Source organism: Monodon monoceros, unplaced genomic scaffold (assembly GCF_005190385.1).
Source record: "Monodon monoceros isolate NGI ecotype Baffin Bay Population unplaced genomic scaffold, NGI_Narwhal_1 Super_Scaffold_16, whole genome shotgun sequence".
Lineage (NCBI taxonomy): Eukaryota > Metazoa > Chordata > Mammalia > Artiodactyla > Monodontidae > Monodon > Monodon monoceros.
This window is the reverse complement of record NW_021703772.1, coordinates 9,066,847-9,090,099: the sequence shown is the minus strand read 5'-3', so window position 1 is coordinate 9,090,099 and position 23,253 is coordinate 9,066,847. Positions and strand designations below refer to the sequence as shown.

Sequence of the window (23,253 nt, the reverse complement as noted above, 5' to 3'; positions counted from 1 at the left end):
GAAGTACTTTGTACTTCTTGTACTTTTTTTCTGTGTCATTAAATGTTGCTATGGAAAATTCTATAGCCAACGAGATCCCTCTCCCTTGAAAATGACTTGTTTTGCCCAGGCTGCCCATTCAATTCTTTAAAGTATGGTTAGTTTGCTGGAATATATTTCAGGGTTGACTGGAGCCAATTTTCTCTGCTACAGAGTGAAAATACATGTACTTATGATATGTATATTCATTTTTTTTTATAATTTCAGAAAACTTTTTCTTGAACTTATCTTCAATTATTTCTTCTGTTATTTTGGTTTTCTTCTTTAAGAATTCAAATGATTTGTTTACTGCCTTTTCTTGACAGGGATATCGCCCATTTATTTCTTTTAAAGGAAAGACCCAGAATCTTCTGCTCACATCCTATTTGGAGAACCCTTAGTCACATGGCCAGAGCTAGCTGGGAGGTGAGGCTAAGAAATACAATCTCTAGATAGGCAGCCAAGGGTCTGGTTGTAACTCTACCCCTATGGAAGAAAAGAAAGGATGATTATGGGTGACAAATAGCAATCTGCTTACTTGTTCTCCATGTTTTCATCCAAAGTCACTGATTTCCTCAAATAAAGAGGAAAATTCAGACTCTCCATTGGTTCAAACCCACCCTTGTCGCTTGAGACCCTCTGGCAATAAAAGGAGCTGGAACTTGGATGCAACACAGAGCTTTGTGGCCAGAGACAAGCCAGCCCTGAGTGAGACATAAGAGAGAAAGCGTTAGAAAAGTTTGTTGTAACTGATGAACCCAGCTCTCAACCAAATGAGGAGAAACAGACAAGAGAGAACTTAATCAATTAAGCAGAAGCCAGACTCCTGGTATCACATCAGATCTAAACACAGTTATTTAAACCAAACTAATAGCACATACCACACCGTGTTAGTGCAGTAGAGATACGTGACCCTCCATTCTCTGAATTAAGTTCTGTAATTTTCATTTCTATCTCATTCTTTGTTTTCTTCCTCTTCTTCATCTCTCTTCTTTTTCCCACCCCTCTCCCATTCTACTATGTTTTTCTTGTATACTTTATTTCTTTTGTTCATTCTTTTACATCACATCATATAAAATACTGCTGTTGAGTTTATACAGCACTGTAGAGGTGGCAAGATTTTCCTTCTGGAGTTGAAACATATTCAGATACATTTTGTTTCCATTTCTTCTGATTATTTCTAACACCATATATATATTTAAATATATTATTATTATATGTTATATATATTTTAGAATATAAATGTAGATAAGTGTAAATAAATATATACTTATATTTTTAGCATCTCTATCATTTTTTTCTCCATACTTACCTTTATCACCTTGTTTATTTCCCAGGTTATATTTACCCAAGTCTAAGACTTTTGTTCTCTGAGTTTTTGTGAAATCTCACCGCCATACTTGATTTATTATAATACTTGGCATGGATAGTCTAAGCACAGTTGGTTCTTTCTCATACTTACTTCCTTGTCAAACCTGTTCTCTCAAATAGTTCTTACCATGCCCCAGGAGGAAGTCTTAGATAAGCCCCAGAGTTGTGCTAATCCTTTTCAGCAGCAGTGATATTCTCATTCAGTATTTAAAAGACTGAGCTGATATAATATTAAAACTGTAAAATTTGTAGTGAGCAAGTTGGATAAGGCCAGCCTCTTCTTTCATCCACACTTCCTCTCTAACACCATTCAGTACGTGCTGCTTTTAGCTAATTCAAATTGAGGAGGAAGGAAAGAAGGAAGTGGTAAGGAGCAGGAATGACCCTCTTACAATAGATCCTTCATGTCTCCCAGAAATGGCAGATGCATGAGCCATATTTGTGGGTTCTTCAGATATTCACTCTCTTTACGGAGACTTTCTCAACTGAAGGTCCCCTGATGCAGGAAATCTAACTGATGGCTTACCACTTCCTTCTTAGTCTCCCAGCTTCTAGGAGGTCCACACCCCTCCTGGGGTCACCTCTTTCATCCAAATGATCCTCCTGGATACAGTATCTCTCAAGAACTAACTGAGCCCCTCCCTTCCGCAGGGAGGCTCGTGAGAACCATGCCTCTTCATGGTCCTACGACCAGTGGATGTGGGGTTGGCTCCCAATGCAGTCACCCTCTCTAGACTTTCCAGGCTTGAGTCTTTAAACATCTCTGCCTCCTTCAGGCTCTTAGAGACACAGATTAATCACCTTGGGACTGAAGCCTTCTCACTTGCCTTGAGGGGAGGGGAACACTTAACTTCTATAGCAAGCCTCTGGTGTCAATAAATAGTATTTGGATAGGAAACCCAAGAACAGCCACTCTACTTCCTGTGGGGTATTTGAGTAAGAAAATTCACAAAGAACAATAATTAGCAGGTCTTAAACCCCAAATCTCCCAGTAAGGAGAACTCTGGTAAGCTGAACTAGACTACTTTTGTATCTTTAATGTATTTGGCCTCAACAGGTTTGATGAAAGGTGAATCAAACAGTGCCAGAGAAAGATAGAGAGGGAAAGAAAATATTTTTTGTTTGTCTAAGATGTCTATGGTTGATGTCTATGAACAGGCCCAAATTGTAGTCCAGGCATTGAAAGAAAGAGAAAGAAAGAAAAAGAAAGAAAGAAAGAAAGAAAGAAAGAAAGAAAGAAAGAAAGAAAGAAGAAAGAAAGGAAGAAAGAAAAAAGAAAGAAAGAAGAAAGGAAGAAAGAGGGCTTCCCTGGTGGCGCAGTGGTTGAGAGTCCGCCTGCCGATGCAGGGGACACGGGTTCGTGCCCCGGTCCAGGAAGATCCCACATGCCGCAGAGTGGCTAGGTCCGTGAGCCATGGCCGCTGAGCCTGCACGTCCAGAGCCTGTGCTCCACAACGGGAGAGGCCACAACAGTGAGAGGCTCATGTACCGCAAAAAAAAAAAAAAAAAAAGAAAGAAAGAAAGTAAAGAAAGAAGAAAGGAAGAAAGGGAGAAAAGGGGGAGGAAGGAAGGAAACAAAGAAAAACAAAGAGGAGAAGAGAAGAAAGGAAAGGAAAGGGGAAAGGAAATGTGTGCACTTTATGGCCCTGCTTTGGAGATCAACACGTTTGAACATGGCACTTAGGAGATTCACCTGCACAAACTCCACCATCTTTCCACCCACACCTCCTAAATCTGACAGCATATTCCCCTGGCATAGGGTTTCAATCAACCCTTTTTTGATATCTCTAACCCTAAAGTTTTCTAGGACTTGAAGTTCTATTTCTACAAATTCCCCTTGGGCAATATTTTCTTGGTTGGTTCTTTAAATCCTATTTTTTTGTCCAAACCCATGTGAACAAGGTCTTTGGTCACTTTCATGATATTTTCAGCCTAAAAGCCTTCATTTAGGGCTAAGATGATGGCCTATGTTTTATCTGTGTAGCTCACCATCACATTTCCCTAGACAATCCAAAGTCTTGTGTTACTGCCATTGATTCTGCCTCTCAACCAAAGGAAATCTGCATTGCTTCACTTAATTTTTTAATTTCAGGATGCTTTAGTTTCTTCATTGGTAGTGGGGATAGTAAAAATCCCTAAAATAAAGTAGTAGAAGTAAGGGTCTTATGTTCATGTCTAGCATATAATAAGCACTTAACAACTGTTAGCTCTCATTATTATTATTCTCACAGTGTTCCTTGAGATATAAGGAATAAAACTCTGTCTTAAATTCTTTTTTATTAATGTGGATATAAATGAATTTTTCTTAATATGAGGGCAAATAAAATGAAATCTAGGATGAACCCAGGTTAACCATCAAAGGCTTAGTAGGTGCAAGGCTATGGGTTAATTTCTTTCTTTATGCAGTAAACTTTTGAAAATTTAAAGTAAAATTGAATTTTTGAAAAGCACTATTATATACCATGCAACTTTTCAGCAGTATCTGTTTTATATTTTTCTCAGAAAGAGGGGTAGACATGGAATCGAAATTCTGAGTAACAGAGCCCCAAAGAAAAGAGGCAAACCAAGAAGAAATAAATACATAAATAAATTTTACTAACTAAACATCTAAATTCTCATGCTTTATTCTATGCTTTTGTTAATAGACCTGTTTCTCTAATTGCTTTCTGTAGCTACTAACTGTTGAGAAATATATCAGATTTAGTCAGCTTCTAAAACGTGACAGGGAGAGAGATATGATATCTCAAACAAGCAACATGGTGATGAATCCACAGCCAAAACCCAGGACCCAAGGGCCACTGAAGTGCTGCCTCTGATGAACTGGTAACTTTTGAGGCTGGAAATAGTTGTAGCCATAAAACACTGTGTAACTCACAAGTGATAAAGATGTCCTGCCTCATGTCCCACCACCCTGAGGTAGTCCTGTAAACTTGGGTCTGTCACTTCGCCTCTTCTGCCTCAGTTTACTCCTCTGTAAAGTGAAATGATAATAAAGAGACTGACTGCCCATCAAGGCCCATCCCAGCTTCATATACAGCTTCACATTCTGTAGATCTACCACTGGACTTGGTAAGGACCATGGACAGCTCTCTCATTGGCAACAAGAACAGGGAGCCCAAGGAGTGTCATTAATGGATTCCCCAAATCTTTAATGGATTCCTAACATCGCTGGCTGGAAGGGCAGGAGCAGCAGCTAATCATTCTCAAGTTCATCTTAAGACTCCTTTCTGTGGAGTCAGACTCTGAGTTCCCCACACCCCCACACACACACAACCTCTCATGTAGAGGTAGACCCTCCTTCCGCCCTGAGCAATTTTCAGAAGACAGTAGAACTCACCTGAGCTTCCCTTCCAGGCAGGAGAAAGCTGCTGTGAAGGAGAAGTGAGGCAAACAAATAAGACAGACCCCATCTCCTGCTAGGCTGCCCCATTGTGATCCTGTTCACGGCTCAGCTAGTCCCTGAATCATACCTACAAATCTGTCAAATTATAGACAAATTACAATCTAAAACTCTTTGTCTGGAAAAACAAATTTGGCTAGAAATTTCTCACTAGAACAGCAGAAGCAATATATTTTACCGCCTGTCAGTAGTGAGTGGTGGCCAACTTGCTTGGGAATGAAGACATTGGATGGTCCTTCTGGAAGGTTAGCACCCTTGCAGCAGCTACCTCGTTGCCCTATGTGGTTCTTTTGGGAAAAGTATCTCTCAAAAATACCCAGTTCAACTCCCATCCACAGGGCCCCCCCACCAGGCCAAGGGAATCATGCTTCTTCATTGATTCCCTTGCTGACTCCTGGCTCAGCCCTTCTCCCACCACAGAACACACTAGCCATGATGTTTACCTTTATATTGGTAAGGATGAGTCTGATAATCTCTCCTTCCCTGATGTCCCAAGGACTGAGGTCCATCTCCTGTGTGGATCCTTTAACATATTTTGTCTTGGCTTGAGGGGAGATGTCTGACAATTCTCTTGAAAGAAAGGTAGCCTCTTTCACAAGACCTGGAGGTGGGGAAGGCCTGTTCCGGCAGAACCAACCTCACTATCGCTTACCATGGTCTGTGCAACAGGGCTAGACTAACACTTGCTTTAGGATCTAGGCATACTGGGCTCCTATTCTATTGTTCTTACACACTGCATACTCTCTGATACTCTGAGGCAACCAAAAGATCACCTAAACATCCTGATATACTATTTTGCCCATAAAGATTAGTTCCAACTATTAAGAAAATTATTTTTAAATGGCTTTTAATTTTTCTGACCACATTATTATTTGTAAGAGTTAATGTAGGGTTTTAGTATAGCATTAGTAGTTGTTTATTAAGATGGTAGACCCAAGAATAATTAAGTCCTACTTTGTCCAGACATTTTACTTTCTGGATCTAAGATAATAAAGTGCTGGAGCTCGCTAACACACAAATAACCCCTGTAAAGTTTAGCAGTACTTTGTTCATATGATCTGGTCTCCAGACCAAATTTCTGAGAACTGAGCTGGAGTACAACGAGTTTCTGTTTGTTTGCCATGAAGTTGTTTGTCCTCAACAGGCTTTGATGAAATAGAAGTCTAACTCACCAACTAGTCCCAGAAATATTTAAACAGAGAGAAACTGAGAGCAAGAGAATGCACGTTTGCCAATAAGGGCTACTGTTGGACAGACTCAAGTTATAATTAGAGCTGGGATTTCAATTTCATCACTGCATGGGAAAGGAGAGCAAGGAGAAAGCCAAGAGAACACAAGTGTCTTCTTGTGGGACAGTGGGCCTTGATTCTTGCAGGAAAAGAGAGAGAGAGAGTCAGAACTGGCCTTTTCCCACTTCAGCATCATTAGTGACCGGAGAGGACTGTTTCACCAAGACCCACACCTGTGTGGATAACCTTTTATACCTGGCAACTAATAACTACCATATTGGATACTGTAATGTTCTTTGAAACCAATCCATCTAGAGCAATTTTTAAAGAAAGCTTCATCTACTTTCAGGTCTACATTTTTCCCCATTCACTTGTTGCTCTTAGGTCTTCAAAATCATAGCCATGCTTATGATTCTCTTATACAGGTTTAGTAATCTCTCCTCAGTGTACCTCCCTAATACTTCGATAAACTTCCTAAGGATAACATTTTTTAAGGTAGAACATGTTGATCTTGGGGTGTGATTTCTCTTGGGATGAAAATCATTAATAAATGTCTCATGGGGCCATTTTTGTTTTGGTGAGATTTTTTTTTTTTAAACTTGAGTAATTGTTATGGCAAAGTCCCAGAATATGAGATAACATCATCAACCTGAAGGCTTTTTGTGTTTGGTTGAAGGAAATATTCCTTTCCGGCCTCATCTGGTCATAATCTGCTTAAAGGAAAGATTAGTCATGATTGACTTTCTGGAGGGGATTTTCTCCTGGGACCTGCATTACCCAAATTAACACCCCAGGATTCCAGCCATGGGAACAGAATGATGGGCACAGACCTTTAGCAAGAAAGCATCCCTGACTTCCAACATTCAGACACATTTGAATGATGGCAGACCTGAACATGAACGTGGACATGATTAATCTTTTTGGACAAAATCAACAATTAAATCAGATACTACATTTTTCTGAAACATCTCTTGAGTCAACCTTTTGTGCCATCTCTAACCCTACAACTTTTGGAACTTGGGCATCAATTTTATAAGCTCCCCTTCATTGAGCCATTGGGCTAGTTTTTAAGTCCTTGCTCATTTTTGAGACCATTTTTGATACAAAAATCTTTCAAGTTTAGGTTTACAGCAGCTATCTGACCTACAGAGTTGAGCATGAAGTCCCCCTTGAGACCTAACATTACTACCTTTTATCTCTGCCTCTTTATCAAAGCAAATCTTCAATGCTTTTAGTTAATTTGCATTTATATCTGTGCATATCAATTTCCTCATCTGTAAGATAAGGATAGTATTAGTCCCTATTTGACTAAGTCCCTAATTTGACTAAATTTGCTCTAAGGATAAAGTAAATTAATAGAGGCAAGGTCTAAGGATAGTTCCTGGCACACAACAAGGACTCAAAAGATGTACAACTTCATTACTCTTCTCACCTTGCTGCTCTGTTGCTTGGGAAACACATAAAACACGGTTTCAGTTTTATTTGGAATGAGTTGGAGTAAAAGAAATATAGGATATATCTCAGTTAAACATCATCTTTGTAACTAACTAAGTCTAGACCAGGGTTCTGCAAACTATGGCACACAGGGCAAATTCAACCCATGAATTGTTTTTTTTTTGCAGTACGCGGGCCTCTCACTGTTGCGGCCTCTCCCGTTGCAGAACACAGGCTCCGGACGCGCAGGCTCAGCGGCCATGGCTCACGGGCCCAGCCACTCCGCGGCACGTGGGATCTTCCCGGACCGGGGCACGAACCCGTGTCCCCTGCATCGGCAGGCAGACTCTCGACCACTGTGCCACCAGGGAAGCCCCATGAATTGTTTTGTAAATAATTTTTTATCAGAACGCAGCCACAGTCACATCTTTCCATTTATGAATTGTCTATGGATGCTTTTACAATAAAACAGTAGAGTTGAGTAGTCACAAAGGAGATTGTGGTCCACAATACCTTAAATATTTACTATCTGGCCCTTTACAGAAAAAGTTCCTAACTTCTGATCTAAGCATTTGATATTTTTCTTGAAGTACTAGGTAAACTCCTAAAAAGCGACATTTGAATAGTATTTTTGCAAAACACTACTATTTGCAATGCAATGTTATAAAAAGAGACATTTATGTTACTTTTCTACTTCCTCAGGGAGAAAAACAATCAACACTGGGCCTTTGAAAAGAGGCAGAAAAAAAGGTAAAAATAAGTGATTAATGCAGTTTTAATAATTAAACATCTAAATTTTTATTTTATAATCCATATTTTTAGTGATCAATAAATTTTCTTAATTGGCTTACAGAGCCGATAGCAAACGTTAGGATAAGTCCTTGGTCTTGGTCAATTTCGACCACATGACAGGATGGTGATAACACGCACTCCATTGATTAGTCAGAAGATCTGTAAGAGACCCCCAGGCCTCCTTGGGCCTGTGCAGGGCTGCTCTCACTGCACTGATAACTTTTGAGGAGGGAAATACAAAGAAAAATATATAAAAGGTATGACTCACGTGATATTTCTCTCACCTTTGTCTTGCCCACATAGAGAGCCATAGGCTCCCCGCCTAGGGGGACTCTGGGTGGTAACACAAGACCTATGTCCTAATTCCTAAAATTCCTTTGACTGTGTAACTTTGGCTTGTCCACTGTTCTTTCTTGCTTCAATTTCCTCCTCTGTGAATTGGTGGCTGGCAGGTGAATTAGACTGAATGGCCCCCTACACCCACCCCAGCTCTAATAGAACTGACGCTGGAAGGGCTCTTGACAGCCTACTCTCCCCATCCAGAGAGAAGCCCCCAGACCTGTCTTTAAAGGATCCTCCTCAATGTTGGCCAGAAGGGCAAGAGAAGGTGCTCCTGCTACTGACATTCTTTCTAAGACTTTCAACACCTGCTTCAGAGGAATTAGATGCCAGCACCCTCACCCAAGGATGTACAGAAACCCTCTCCCTGGGCAATGTGCAGTTTCTTCTAGAGCAAACTACCTTCTAGCCACAGAGAAAGCTCACATGAGAGAGAAGTGAAACAGAGAGCAAGGTGGGAAGACAGACACTGCCCCTGCTGGGGGTCCCATTGCAATCCTCCTTTTTTCCCCAAGTGAGCCCTCAAATGGGGAGAAAAAATTAAAAGTTGAGGGTTTTTTTCTCCATCTGCATAACTTCAAAGCAATAATATGACTATAAATCTTCCTTCAAATCAGCAGGAGGAAAATTATCATGCAATAGGTAGTTGGGACCAGCAAGCTTGGGAATCAGATCCTTCCACAAGAGGTTTGTATGTAGGATTTTAGAAGATGGTGGTGGAGGGTGACGTTATCTTTATGTACCTAACCTGCCTAGAAATGTACCTAATTCATGGGGGAAATCCTTCCATTACATTTTAAGTTATAAAGAAGGATCTCAAGATGGGTGAGGAGAGACGGTACACAATTTTAGAGCAAGGTGGAATGAAGAAACCAATGCTTCCTTGCAGGTCCAAGAATTCCCAGAGAAACAAATATGGATTTTCAGCTTCCTGAACTTCCTGTGACTTGTGGTGAGGCGAAGGGGATTTTATACAAGGAGAAAATGGAAAAAGGTGGGCTTCATGGTCTTCTAAATTTTTCAACTGGAAAACTCCCATGTGAATAATATATTATACAGGGGGTAGACACCCGTATTGGGGGTCTCTGGGTTTGGTGCCTCACTAGGAGGACTGAAAGGACTCAGCATATAGTTGAACTCATGGCTGTGATTTATTAAATTGAAAGGATACAAAGCAAAATCAGCAAAGGGAAAAGGCCCATGGTACAGGTGTCAGTTTCCAAGAGTCTTCTCCCAGTCGGGTCACCAGGACACACTTAATTCACCAGCAATGAATTGTAACAACACATGTGAAATGTTGTCTGCCAGGGAAGCTGCCCTGAGCCTGAGAGTCCAGGGTGTTTATCAGGGGTTAGTTACATAAGTACCCTCTGCCCAGCACATGCCAAAATTCCAAACTCCCAGACGGAAGGCAGGTGTTCACATAAACCATACTGTTTGTATAAACAGTTAAGGCACAGTGAGCTACTCTTAAGTTCTGGGAGTGGTGAGACCCCTCCCCAAATCCAAGTTCCCAGATACCAGCCAAGCGCCAACCTTGCAAGCAGACTTTCTAAAGAAAGCAGCCTCAGTTCTGTTCTGTTAGCTCTTTTCCACACAGCATCCCAGATAGGCTGGAGGAAAGATGGCATTCCCACTCTTTTAAAATTAATAAACATTAGCCTACCAGGCCATCTCCACTTTCCCCCAAGGAAAAGGTCCACAGGTGCCCATCCAGCACCCAATACAGGGGCAAGTGCTTCAATAACAGGATGGAAGATGTACACATTTGAGAAATCCAACAGCAACCTTCACAGCCACATTCCCTTATAACATCTGTATGGCCTTGTGCTAACTGGGAGAAGCACAAAATTTAGACTCAGAAGACCAGGATTCGAGTTTCAGCTGTACCAAGAGTGTCTATTTTGTATGGGCAAAGTTACTAAGTCTCTCTCATCCTGAACTGTCCTCTACAAAATGGAAATAATAATAAAACTTTCCTCACCATATTATTATGAGAAAAAAACAAGATAACGGATAGAAAAGTTTGCAAATTACAACTGTTAAAATACAGTACAAATGTTCATCTACCATAATTGATTCCCTCCTCCCAAAATATGGTTCTTTAGGTACCGAAAAGTATAAATGTTTTCCCAATGATTGTATAGCATATATATAATTTAATTTTTCCCACTTGATAACATTTCTACAATTGCTTTTAACATAAAATAGCTATGAGCCCAAAATATTATTGCAATAATTGATTGCCATTCACTGTGATAAACTTTTGTACAGGACAAGGCAGACATGGCTGTGGTGACAGTTGCCACACTGTCCCGTGTGCGACCTCATCTGCTGCCTCAGAAACTCAGCCTGGCTCTATCCCGGGTCTCAGAGAAGGGAAGGGAAAGAATCTTGCCTATTCTTTAGAGTCATCCATTTTTTTTCTCTTTTGAATATAGTGAAATATTTTTTTAAAGTAAATGTTGGTAGTAATCACTGTCCTTCTCATTGCATGAGGGTCAGAGTATGCACACAGGGCAGGACGTCTGCTCCTGCCCTCGCCTTTCGGACTGCTGTAGAGCCCCAGAGAGGGGACTCAGCTATCCTGCTGCGGATTATGAACCCAAAACGAGTAGCCCAGATTCACGTGGCGGGAGGTCAAGTTCTGGGGTATTCACAGTTGGGGGCACACCCTGGCCACAAAGGGAGCTCAGCTTGTCTTGGTCTCACAGGCACCTCGGAGAAGTGTATACAGGATGCATATGGAAAGTGGTTCACCCTCAGGGAATTTGAAATTGAAGGAAACCATGAAGCATCCAAGAACTGGAAGCTGAGTGTGCGCTGCGGGGGATGGCCCCTGAAAACCTTGATTCAGGTATTCTAGTGACAAAGTGCTACAATCAAGGATTTAGTGCCACAAGTCATCAACTTCCAGCTTTAGCAGAATTTCCAGAAAACCATCATGACGCCCCTTGCCTGGGTCGCAATGCATATATTATCACTAACATTCCATGTGGCTGTTATATTTGCTGGCTTACATTACAGCTTAATCCTCTAAGTGCATAAACTCTTACACTTTAAAATTTTTTTTAATTTTTATACAATTTTTAAAGGCTACTTTCCACTTACAGTTATTACAAAATATTGGCTGTATGTTGTACAATACATCCTTGAGCCTATCCTACACCCAATAGTTTATACCTCCACTCCCCCACCTCTGTGTTGCCTCTCCCCCTCTCCCCACTGGTAACCACTAGTTTGTTCTCTATGAGTCAGCTTCTTTTATGTTATATTCACTAGTTTGTTATATTTTTTAGATTCCACAGATAAGTGATATCATACAATATTTGTCTTTCTCCATCTGACATATTTCACTTAATGTAACGCCCTCCAAGTCCATCCATGTTGCTGCAAATGGCAACATTTTGTTCTTTTTTATGGCTGAATAGTATTCAAACTCTTGCATTGTTGAAGGTAGGACAGTAAATTGTGGCCTTGGCACTGCCACTAATAATTGCCACTGGGTAATTTGGTCACAGGAAAGTAAACTAAATTTGGCGTGGGAGGGTCTTAGACTTTTGGAGGGGGCCAATGTTGAAAGTAACAATAATAGAACTATGTATCTGAAAATAATACATCAGAATGAGTGTTTTCTGGATAGCCATCTGAAATTCATTCTTGAAAAATAATATTTTTAAATGAATTTAAAAATATCTCTTTGGGGCTTCCCTGGTGGCACAGTGGTTGAGAGTCCGCCTGCCGATGCAGGGGCCGCGGGTTCCTGCCCCGGTCCGGGAAGATCCCACATGCCGCGGAGCGGCTGGGCACGTGAGACATGGCCGCTGAGCCTGCGCGTCCGGAGCCTGTGCTCCGCAACGGGAGAGGCCACAACAGTGAGAGGCCCGTGTACCGCAAAAAATATATATATATATCTCTTTGGTCCTCATCTCGGCCCTCTGATGTGGACTAAACGGGCCAGGTCTCTGTCACAGATGAACCCATGCCTTCTGACTCTTTCTGTCACATGCCCCAGATGGTCCTTCCTTGTGCCACTCTAGTGATGAGCAAATATTTATTGAATACATCTGAAGCCACAGGGACTGTAAGGTGTGGCCCCCAGCCCCTAACCAGGAGGAAGGCTGCACGTTTATAAACATAGGATTGCACAGCTCATAGATGCCATAATGAGATTCTCTGGCAGGAAGAGATGCAGAAGCTTAGGGGAGGGAAGTTCATTTCTGTCTTTGAGGTTGAGGACAGTTTCATGGAACAGTTTGCACTGAGCTGGGTCTTAAAAGAAGAATAGTTCTGACAAGCAAAAATGTCATAATGAGGAATTCTATATAAAAAGGATGGCATGAAAACCCTCCCCATGAGCGTCAAGAAGTTGTGGGTTATAAGACTCAATACATGAGCTGGGCTGATTGTGGAGGTCCTGCGGCCCCAGAAAGGAGGCTGAACCCTTCATTTAATCATGGAGGAATTGTGGGAGGTTTGGGTTAGGGATTGACAAAGTTGAAAGAGTGTTTTAGAGGTATGAATCTGATCAAGGAATGCAAGATGGATTAGAGGGTAGAGTGCTTTAACCCATGGAGACCTCAAATGACCTTTACCACCTTTCTGCCTGATCCACCCCATTCGACCTGCAAGGCCCAGCTCAAACAGCACACTCTCTGCTGAAGTCCTTTAAAATTCACTGAATTTGTTTCCTATTGCTGCTATAAAAAATTCCCACAAACTTAGTGCCTTGAAACCATGTAAATCTATCATCTTACAGTTCTAGAGACCAGAAGTATGAAATCAGTTTCACTGGACTCAAGTCAAGGTGTCGGCAGGGGTGGTTCCTTCTGGAGCCTTCCAGGGAGAATGTGTTCCTTCCCTTTTTCAGCTTCTGGAAGCAGCCTTCATTTCCTGGCTCGTGGCCCCTTCCTCACATCACTCAAACCTCTTCTTCTGTCAACACATCTCCTACTACTCACTCTGACCCTCCTACCCCCTCTTGTATGGACCCTTGCGATTACATTGGTCCTACCCAGATAATCAGAATCATCTTCCATTTCAAGCTCCTTCATTTAATTACATTAGTAAAGTTCCTTTTACCATGTAAGTTGACACATTCATGGGTCGGGGGATTAGAACAAATTCATGGGTCGGGGGGGAGCATTATTTAGCCTACTATACTCACCCATCTCTGGATCCCAAAATACTCCATGAGAGCACAGTTTACACTTTATCATCCTTACCCCACTATATGCCAGGTTTTCCCACTTGTCTCCCCAAAGGCCTGGATACCTTTGTGTGTCCACGGCCACTGATGGGGCCTGCCAGCTGTCAATCACTCACCAGGTGTGTGCCAATGGAGCTATAGTATGCAAGGTATAAAGATAAAAGCTAGAGGGGTACTGGGAGAATGGAAAGGAAGTGGTGGGTGTAGAAGCGGTTGTAAAGGAAAATCTGGCAAAACTTTCTAAGGAGAGCAAGAGAGAGGATGCAGTTTTTAAAGCTGACTTTAAAGCTGAGTCTGGATAACAGAGAGCACCATGTTACAGACTTGGAGAGGGAGGTTATTTTCCATGAAGACCCCTTGAGTTTGTGTTGATAATGGGACATGAGTGGAAGGTAGTGGAATTACCGATCTCACAAAGTAGAAACAAGGACCCATCACAGCATGAATCTCATTTTTCTTTCAGAGAGAATTTCTACTAGACCCGTCAAGAAAAAGAAAGAAGGTAATTATCACATGACCTTCTGGCCATGTCTCATCTACCCCATTGTTGATTCTCCATCTCTCTGGCTTTATTTTATGGTTTCTAAATTAACCAATTATGTTGAAACTTGATTTTATAATATAGTGCTTTTACACTTGCTACTTCCAAACATTTCAGTGTGTGAGGCCAGGACTTCTTTGAGCATTAAAATATTTGAGATAGAGGTGCAGGGGTAATCCTTAAAAATAGATAATGAGACAGAATTGACCTTGTACATTCGTTTTAGAAAAATATGTGAATGGCATACAGCAAGTCCCCAGCATACGAACCTTCAAGTTGCGAGCTTTCAAAAATGCGAACGTGCGTTCGCATGTCCAATCACGTAAGTTAGTTCCCATGTCTGGCGTACTTTGTCACGTGCGTGCATCCTCTACAAGTGGTTGTGCTTTTGTGTCCTTCACTGTAAGGACTGTATAGAGTACAGCAGTACAGTGTCTATTTCAAGCTCAGGTTGTCCTAAAGCAAGTGTAAAAGCAGCGATGATGTAGCTGGTACTGCTAAGAAGACCCAGGAATTGAAGGCCCAGAGGAAGGACAGAGAGAGACAAGAGGAAGAAGTAACTGAAGAACCGAAGAGATTCACGACGTAGGAAATGGCAAGGGGATTTTCTTTATTTGAGGAGGCACTGTTAGTTTTTGAGGCTCAGGACCCGAATGTGGAACGTTACGTGAGCCTGTGCTCCGCAACGGGAGAGGCCACAACAGTGAGGGGCCCGCGTGCCGCAAAAAAAAAAAATGTTTTCTTTACTTTTTGTGTTTGTTTTTTATGTATTATTTGTGTGAAAAGTATTATAAACCTATTACAGTACAGTACTGTATAGCTAATTGTGTTAGTTGGGTACCTAGGCTAACTTTGCTGGACTTACAAAGGCACTCTCGGAATGGAACTCTTACTATACTGTCTTTTTTTTTGGAGTATAGTTGATTTACAATGTTGTGTTAGTTTCAGGTGTACAGCAAAGTTAATCAGTTATACACATGCATATATCCACTCTTTTTTTTTAGATTCTTTTCCCATATAGGCCATTACAGAGGGCATACTGTCTTAAAATTAGACATAAAAGATGGAGTTGGAGCTGAAAAAGTATGATTTTGAAAGGCACAAAAAAGTACATTTAATGACTATTGCTTTTGCAACACTGATTTTATTTTCATTGGTTTTTCTGCGTTCTAGCTTTAATGAAATAAGAATTGAGCAAAATGGAAACATCTCATGGTCACTCTAGCTAACCTATTATAGACCTAATGTAGAATCCCCCTTTGGAATGGATATATAGCCGTATGTCACCTGGTAAAGCAAAAAAACAAAACCTCTCCTTCACATGCACACACACACTTATGCTAAGTCCTTTTTCAAGGGAAATTTTATTTCCTTTATGGAGATGACCCTTTAGAGAATAGAGTGATTGGGAAGCAGATGTGCCCTGTGGGGGAGGTTGCTGACCTGGAAAGTTCTTTCCTTTGTGTAGAGGCCCTTTGGTCCCAACAGAGGGGCTTTGCAGACTGCAGTTCCATCTATGAAGGCAAATTCTCTCTCCTTCAAAGCAGCATGTGAAGTTCATGGACCAGTGGTTTCTATGCTGTGTGGATTTCAGGGAAGGCAGTCAGACAGTTGATGTCTTCCTCTCCAAGACAGGGTGTGAGAGAGAACATGTGAGGTGAAAAAAGGCAATAGAGAAACTTCCACTTTCCTGACCTCCAACAGCAGTGACCTTGGTCATCTCAGTCAAACCAGGAAGTCGAGGTCTTCACAAAGCTGGTTTCTGGGGCTACCAGCTCAACTGACTTTATGCTAAAGACTTAGTAACTAAGCTCTGCATCCACTGGGTTTTCTGAAGAAAGAGATGCTATTTGCTCTGTTCATTAAGACCAAATGTTTCTGCCCAGTCCTAGGGAGTCAAGGGTAATTCAGTCTGGGTTAATCAATTGAGTTGGCCGTCTCCCACCCTTTATCACAGGCGCCCTCTCTCCGTTCCCTCTGGGCTTACAGCTATTAAGGTGTGACCACCTCAGTTCTCAGAGGGTCTCTCCAGAGCATCTCTTCCTTTCCCAGTCCCTTGGCTTCTGCCATTTGTGTCCTCTCAGCACCAAATGGCATAAGAAACTCTGAGCCAGTAGCCTAAAAATAGTGGTCAGCATCCATTAGGAAGAGAAAAAGGAAAAGCAGTTACATGGCCCCATGCCAGGGCCACTCAAGCCTATGTGGGGATGTCCCTAACAGGCCATTCCTCAAGCTCTCCTACTGAAAGGGAGCACATGGACAAGATACAGCTTACAGCCTAGAATTTCCTCCCATGTGTGAATTTTGTGTCTCTTCTTCTTATATTGAATTTATAGATGAAAAGAATTTACAAATTGAGGTGTGTTCCAATTCACCTCAGCTCACTGGGCTCAGGGATGATATTCTGTTATGATTTGGAAATAGCAGGACATTTTGCTTTAGCTCATAATATTGTATTATAAGTAGGGGCTCTGCATTCTTGTAAGCAATGGACCTCACAGAAGCACTAAGAATGAGATGAGATATTTTAAAATGACATCAGCAGGACTGGTGATGGGCTGGATGTCTGGGGTGAGGAAAGGGAGGAAACCGTGTTCACTTCCAGGCTCCTGGGTGGATGGTGGGTTGCTTAGTGAGATGAGGGGGGCACTGAAAGAGGAGCAGATTCAAGACAGGAAGTCAAGGACTGTGGTTTGGGGGCAATATGAGTTTTAGACATGATGATAGACATCTAATTGGAGATGATGGAAAGTAGAGTTTGGATGCTCAGGGACTCAAAAAGAGACCAGAGACACAGATCTTAAAGCCTAGGGACAAATGTGGTAGGTGTGGTCACGGGAGTAGTCGTGGCCATCTAGGAGAGTAAAATGAGCAGGGAACATGGGGCAGAGCCCTACAGAATTCCAACTTTCCAAGTGAGGAAGCTTAAAAAAAGAAGCAAAGTGTTAGGAAAAAATCTAAGAGAATGGAGTGTCATGGGACAAAGCATAAAGAGTGTTTCTAGAAGGAAGAGGTGGAATGGCACTCCCTGCCACCTCCCCATTTCCTCACCACCCACCAAAATCCCAGCTACCCATCACTGGGTGGGCCAGTCCCCAAGTCTATGCATTGTTTTGTACGTAGATTGTCACACAAGGATGTGAATTCCTTCTTCCAGCCCATGGTGTAGAAAGGATAGCTTCATCTAGATGAAGAGCTGCTACCCATTGGATGAAATGTTTCCGCACCACATGGTTCTCTTTCCACTCAGGTGGCCCAGCAGAGGGGCCAGGTGCCCATCCTCTGGCCATTTCTCCAGCACAGACACACGACCCTCATACATAGAAATTGTAGTATATAGGGATTCACATGTTATTGCCACATAGATTATCACCAAAAAGAAAAGGAAAAAATGTAATTCCCCTTGCCCATCAATGGGCTCATTCCTTGAACAATTCTTATTTTGGTCTATAAATTCTGTTGTTTTAATGTGTGTTTGTTACTCCACGATACTTAGATGCAAACACTGTCAAATTTTTAACTTCACTAAATGAAATAAAATCTGGCTAAAGGTCCCACATATTGAGATTGATGAAAAATCCAGCACCAATTAATTTTGTGGCCCCATCCATCTTCCTTATACAGGACAAAGCACCAGGTTTCCACGGGATCAGAAAATTAGGGTAAAGCCTTGGCCTTCAACTCCAGTGGTTGCCATTACCACACTCCCTAGCCATTGAGAGATGGCACCTCCACACCTTACTTGCCAAGCTAAGTCATAGGACAGCTTCCCCTAGGCTCCCAGAGTCAAAGAGCTCTGTCATCCCTGGCATCCACCGGGTTATCTGTGCCCATGGTCTTTCCAACCAGAGGCACTGTCACAGGCTCAGGGGCCCTCTAGGCACAAAATCCATAGAACAGAAACTCATCCCCAGGCCCTTCAACTCATGGAGAACTTATGGCCAAGAAAATGGTATGCAGTGATATCTCAGATGTTTATTCTGTCATATTAAATTGTCAGTAAATCACTCTTCAATGAGGCAATTTAGATGATGCATGGTAGACAACTAGATAAGACACTGCATTCCTGAGTTAGGTTTTGCCTGCAGAATAATAAATTTCTCAGATTATCTTTAATTGATCCTATTTTGTTGTTGTTACAAGACTTCCTGTGTCAGAATCTCTGTCTTTATAAAGAAAACTTTAAAGGTCTAACACAGCCACTTCCTCCTGAGCTTCACTGCAAACCAGCATGTCTTCTTCTGAAATCTCCACTCAGTATTGTTCCTTACTATTTTGAGGAGAAAGGTTTACAAGTATCACCTTGGTACAAGCAAATGCTGTGTGTTCTACGGTACAAATGTGTCGACTATCTAGGGTCTCACTGATCCCAGTGATGTCTATATTATCTCCCCTTCTAGCCAGAAAACTCAAATGAATGCGAGGTATGCCGTAGAAAGACCGCGCTGTTCTCCTGTAATACTTGTTCAAGGTTCTTTCATGAGACATGCCACATCCCACCTAAAGGTGCTGACAGGTTAGTGAGACCTGGCCCCCTCCTGCCCTTCCTTCCTGTGGTACAGCTCCTCCCACCATGCACACTCAGCCTGCAGTTTTCTCTGGTTGTATGTGTCTTGATTCAGAAGAAGAGTCCTTAAGCATCAGGATCCAGAAATAAGAACAGTGCCGGCGGCAGTAGATGAATGAGAAGAAAACTCTTCAAGTGGTGATTAGGTAAAATAGAGAAGTAACCCCCACCTCCCTCAGGTGGTTCCCACACCCATGCACTTGGATGGGGTTATGATGCCATACATTAGCTGCTGGTTTAACACATATACCACCTGCTATGGGAACATCACATAGCTGACAAAGCTGGGACTGTAATGAGCCTTCAGAAGGTGATCACGGCAGCCTATCAAGTCATCTGACCCTGAATCACAGGGTACATGATAAGATCCCTGAATTCTGCGGGTATGAGTCCACTGCTGCATTTCCTTTGTTGTAAAGTGTGTCTTCGGTCAGATGTGATGATCTGTGAGATAACACGTAGATTGATAAGGCATTCTAGAAGCGGTAGAATTTCTGTGGCCGAGGATGATCTCTACCAGGATTATGTCTGTTCCTATGAGGATAGAGCATTGTCCCTCCATAATGGGAGGAGTCTAGTGTAATTCATCTGCTCCTATGTAGGTCCCAGAGAATGTGTCACCGCGGGATTCAGCATAAACCTCTGCAGTTGGGCAATCTGCAGAGGCAGAAAGCCCCACGTTCTTTTGAGCTCATGTAGAGTCCCCACCCCTGCACCGTGGACACTGTAATGCTTGCCCCTTGAGCAAGCACTGGGGTGGCCAAGGAGAGAGGTTAAATGACATCTCTAGGAAGGATCGTTGTATCCAGGTCTCAGATTATTGAGAATTGAGAGCTCCCCAGCACAGAGAACCTGGTAGTGGAGATCTAGGGGCAAATGGAAGATACCTGGCACTCTACTGGTAGATTTCCTTTCCAAGAAGTTTCTGCATCACAGATTCTAGACACAGAGATGACAATGCCAGAAAAAACGATGCCTATGGCTTATGCTCTGTGCTTATTCAGCAAAGTTGAGAAGAAGGGCTGTTTTCCTGATTTTTACTGAGTTGATGTCTCATTGAGGCCCAAGACTCCAGTACTTAAGGTACCAATTTCCCCTTCCCGTTTCGGGCAGGCAGAATTCATTACCAAACTCACAGTGGCTCAGATGAGAACCTAAGTTTTGAAGTGAATGAGTGTCCTTACGCACCATGGCACCTCACTTAGCCTTCTACACTTATTGATGGGAGGGCTGTCTTTGGCAGTTGAGCCCAAATGGGGCTCTAGTGCAGAGGGGTGTCAGAGAGAAGTTGAATACAGGTGGAAACTACCAGTCATTCCTGAACAGAGGACTTTAACAGCTCTAGAAACAATGGTTGATTCACAGAGAAACTGCCTTTGCTGACCTTATACCCGACCTCTCAGGAACCCATGGAGCTGCATCTTCTGCAAGATAAAGGGCCTTCAGGAAAGGTGCCCAGAAAGCCAACCATGTCATCAGGAATCTGAGGTCCTGAAGAAGCTGATGCTGCCTAAAGAGAAGTTGGTGAGTTGAAATGTAAACCTAAGCCTCCTCCTTTCTGTTTACACAAGAGAAGAAGCACCATCTTGCAGGCGGCAGGAGGAATGGTGCCCAAGGCAAACTGCTGTCGCTTGCTGTGCTCTGATCACATTACCTGACACCAAAATTCGTATGCCACAGAAAATTCCCATTCTGTGTTTGTTTCAGGGGTCTGCAGGTTGGAGAGTTGTGCATTTATCTGAGCATATGTAAGAGCTCATTCTTCCCAAGCTGCTCTTCACTTAAAATCTCCTCTATCTTTTGCAGAAGTGTGAGTTCCTCCTCTTAAAGGTCTATTGCTCTCCAAAAAGCTCTTTTTTTGCCTCAGAACCATATTATGTAAGTAACAGCAATAAAACCCCAACCTGGCATTTGTTGAATTTGTGATATGAATCCAATGGGTACACATTGCCATTATCTTTGCCTTGTTGATAAATATCTTAGACAGCTCAATCAGCCCTTAGAAGCTTAGGCGGTTGTAACAAACTACCATAGACTGGGTGGCTTAAACAACAGGAATTTATTTCTCACAGTTCTGGAGGCTGGAAATCCGAGATCAGGGTGCCAACACAGTCAGGTCCTAATGAGGGCTTTCTTCCAGGTTGCAGTCAACCAACTTCTCTTTTTGTCCTCACATGGTGGAAAGGGAGGGAGAGAGGTCTCTGGCTTCCTTTTATTATAAGGGTGCTAATCCTATTCATGAGGGCTCCACCCTCATGACCTAATTATCTTCCAATTGTCCCACCTCCTAAGACCATCACAGTGGGGGTGAGGATTTTAGCATATGAATTTGGGGGACACAAGCACTCAGTCCATAACTGTGGGAATCTGTAGAAGGTAGACTTGGAACCATGCTAATGCCCTTTGGCACTTTTGTCAACATAATACAAAGACATCTCAAGGCCTGGAGAAGCCCATGTGGTTAAACAAAATCAAGAAAAATCTGACGATGAACATATATCACCGAGTACAGGAGTTTGTGCGGGACATGCGTCTCATCTTCCAGAACTACAGGGCGTTTTGCAAGGTAAACAGTTCTCCCTGCTTCTATTTTTCTTTCAGTTAAGTCATTTTGCCTTTCATCTTCTTGTATCAGGTCAATGTTACAATTTCCCTCATCATGTGGCAAGCCCACACAGGTAAAAATTCTGGCAGTATTCTCCAAGCCCTGTGGACTATGGTGTGGAAGATAATAACAGACCAGAGGTATCATTGGAAACATTACCCTAGGACCTCAGAATTTACTCCTTCTAGATACTCAATTTGCCCATAGATAACAGTGCATTGCAGACCTAGTCCCTTCCACCGGAAATGGAAGTGCTTTTTATTTTTTTACTAGACCTGGCAGCACTGTGTGTGGCTCAGAAGTTCCTGCAGTTGGCCCAGGCTCAGGTCCTTACTTGGCCCAGACTTGGGGACCATCCTAGGGAGACTGGATGCTGAGGCACAGAGTATGTCCATGTGCAGTTGGTTGCTGTGTAACTGCCCGCCGGCATCCGGGCCCTCAGGAAGGAGTGGACAGGGATCTCCCCACACCTGGGCATCTGCCTATTTCCAGCAGTTCCAGTACTGCACTCTGGATGCAGAGCATGGAAAGTTTCTTATAGGCAGAACCCTCATGGCCTTGGTGCTCGTAGAGAAGTGAGGCCAATTCTCTCATCTGCTAGAAGCACATTTTAAAGGCTACTCGTGTTTCTCATCTCTAAAGGAAGATACCAAATCACATTTCTCAAATTTCAAAATCTTGGATTTCTTTACATTAGAATTTCCTAGTGTTGGATCAAAAAGTTAACAAGGATCACCTCAAGGGGTGGGGAATGAAGGATAAAGGAAGGCACCACGAACTTGCCTTAGACATTTCTGTACTATTATGGTGTCACAAGGAATATGGGCTGTGTTCAAAATCAAATAACTAGAATTTTTTAAATTAATCAATAAATTTCTGATGAAGAATTAGACTGCAGTATAGCGCCATTTTTGCTCCTCCGTCCTCCAGATAAAGAGAAATGATCCAGCTATCAGGAAACATAAACTATCCTCAACTGGATTAATTCTCACTTAACATTTGGGATAGTCTAAAATAAAACTCTGATTAACCAAAACATTGAGAGTCTAAGCTCATTAGCAATCTATGGCTATTATTGTTTTTGCCTTTGCTTTTTCAGAACAAGAAACTCATCAATCTGGGACTTCAGCTAGAAGCCAAATTTGAGAGTGATTTCAAAAACGTTTTTGGCATCCAGGAAATAAGTACAAACAACATTCGGTTTGAGCCGATCTTTTATAACGTAGCCCGTTCCTAGTTCCCCCTTCAGAGTCTCCACTGCTACATGATATTGTGCCTGTGGCCCCACTGACCAACTGCCTGTTGCTGTGTGAATAACACACTTCTTTTTCAAACTTTTTTTTACTGACATTCCTGCTCATTTACTTTTCTAAATAAAAATCTTAAACTTCAGATTATTTTATTGAGTAATTTGGGGTGAAATTCACAAAAGAAAATATCAGGTCTTTCTATAAAGGATCATATTATGTGCTTCCGTTTCTTTGAATCTTTTATTAGGTTCTTAAGTAAAGTTTTCTCTTCTTTTCTCCTCCCCACACAGGACTTAGTCATTTCTTATTTTACTCTCAGGTATTTAATACTTTTTTGTTATTTTGAAAGTGACCTTTTGCCCAATGTATTTTATTACTGATTATTGTCTATTATAGAAAGATATAGTGACATACATTCTGGTCACTGATTACCTTACTGAATACTGGATCCTTTTTGGCCTCACACCCAGTGGCATCAGGAAGCCCATAGTAGATGCA

At 42.2% G+C, this 23,253-nt stretch overlaps 1 protein-coding gene across 4 annotated transcripts in view; it reads left to right on the top strand.

Annotated features, from left to right (window-relative positions):
• Positions 1-22,897, top strand: part of SP100 (SP100 nuclear antigen) — an 85,184-nt gene extending 62,287 nt beyond the window's left edge. The window contains exons 13-21 of one of the 4 annotated variants that reach the window (XM_029224520.1): positions 8,155-8,202; positions 9,473-9,577; positions 11,298-11,440; positions 14,256-14,294; positions 18,734-18,849; positions 20,304-20,424; positions 20,707-20,778; positions 21,332-21,466; positions 22,605-22,897. In XM_029224520.1, the coding sequence (XP_029080353.1) occupies positions 8,155-8,202; positions 9,473-9,577; positions 11,298-11,440; positions 14,256-14,294; positions 18,734-18,849; positions 20,304-20,424; positions 20,707-20,778; positions 21,332-21,466; positions 22,605-22,742 (917 nt within the window). In that variant the 3' untranslated portion in view covers positions 22,743-22,897. Of the gene's footprint in view, positions 1-8,154; positions 8,203-9,472; positions 9,578-11,297; positions 11,441-14,255; positions 14,295-18,733; positions 18,850-18,955; positions 19,047-20,303; positions 20,425-20,607; positions 20,779-21,331; positions 21,467-22,604 lie in introns of those variants that run through there. The other 3 variants (XM_029224521.1, XR_003793823.1, XM_029224523.1) reach the window with 3 other exon arrangements.
• Positions 22,898-23,253: the final 356 nt, after the last annotated feature.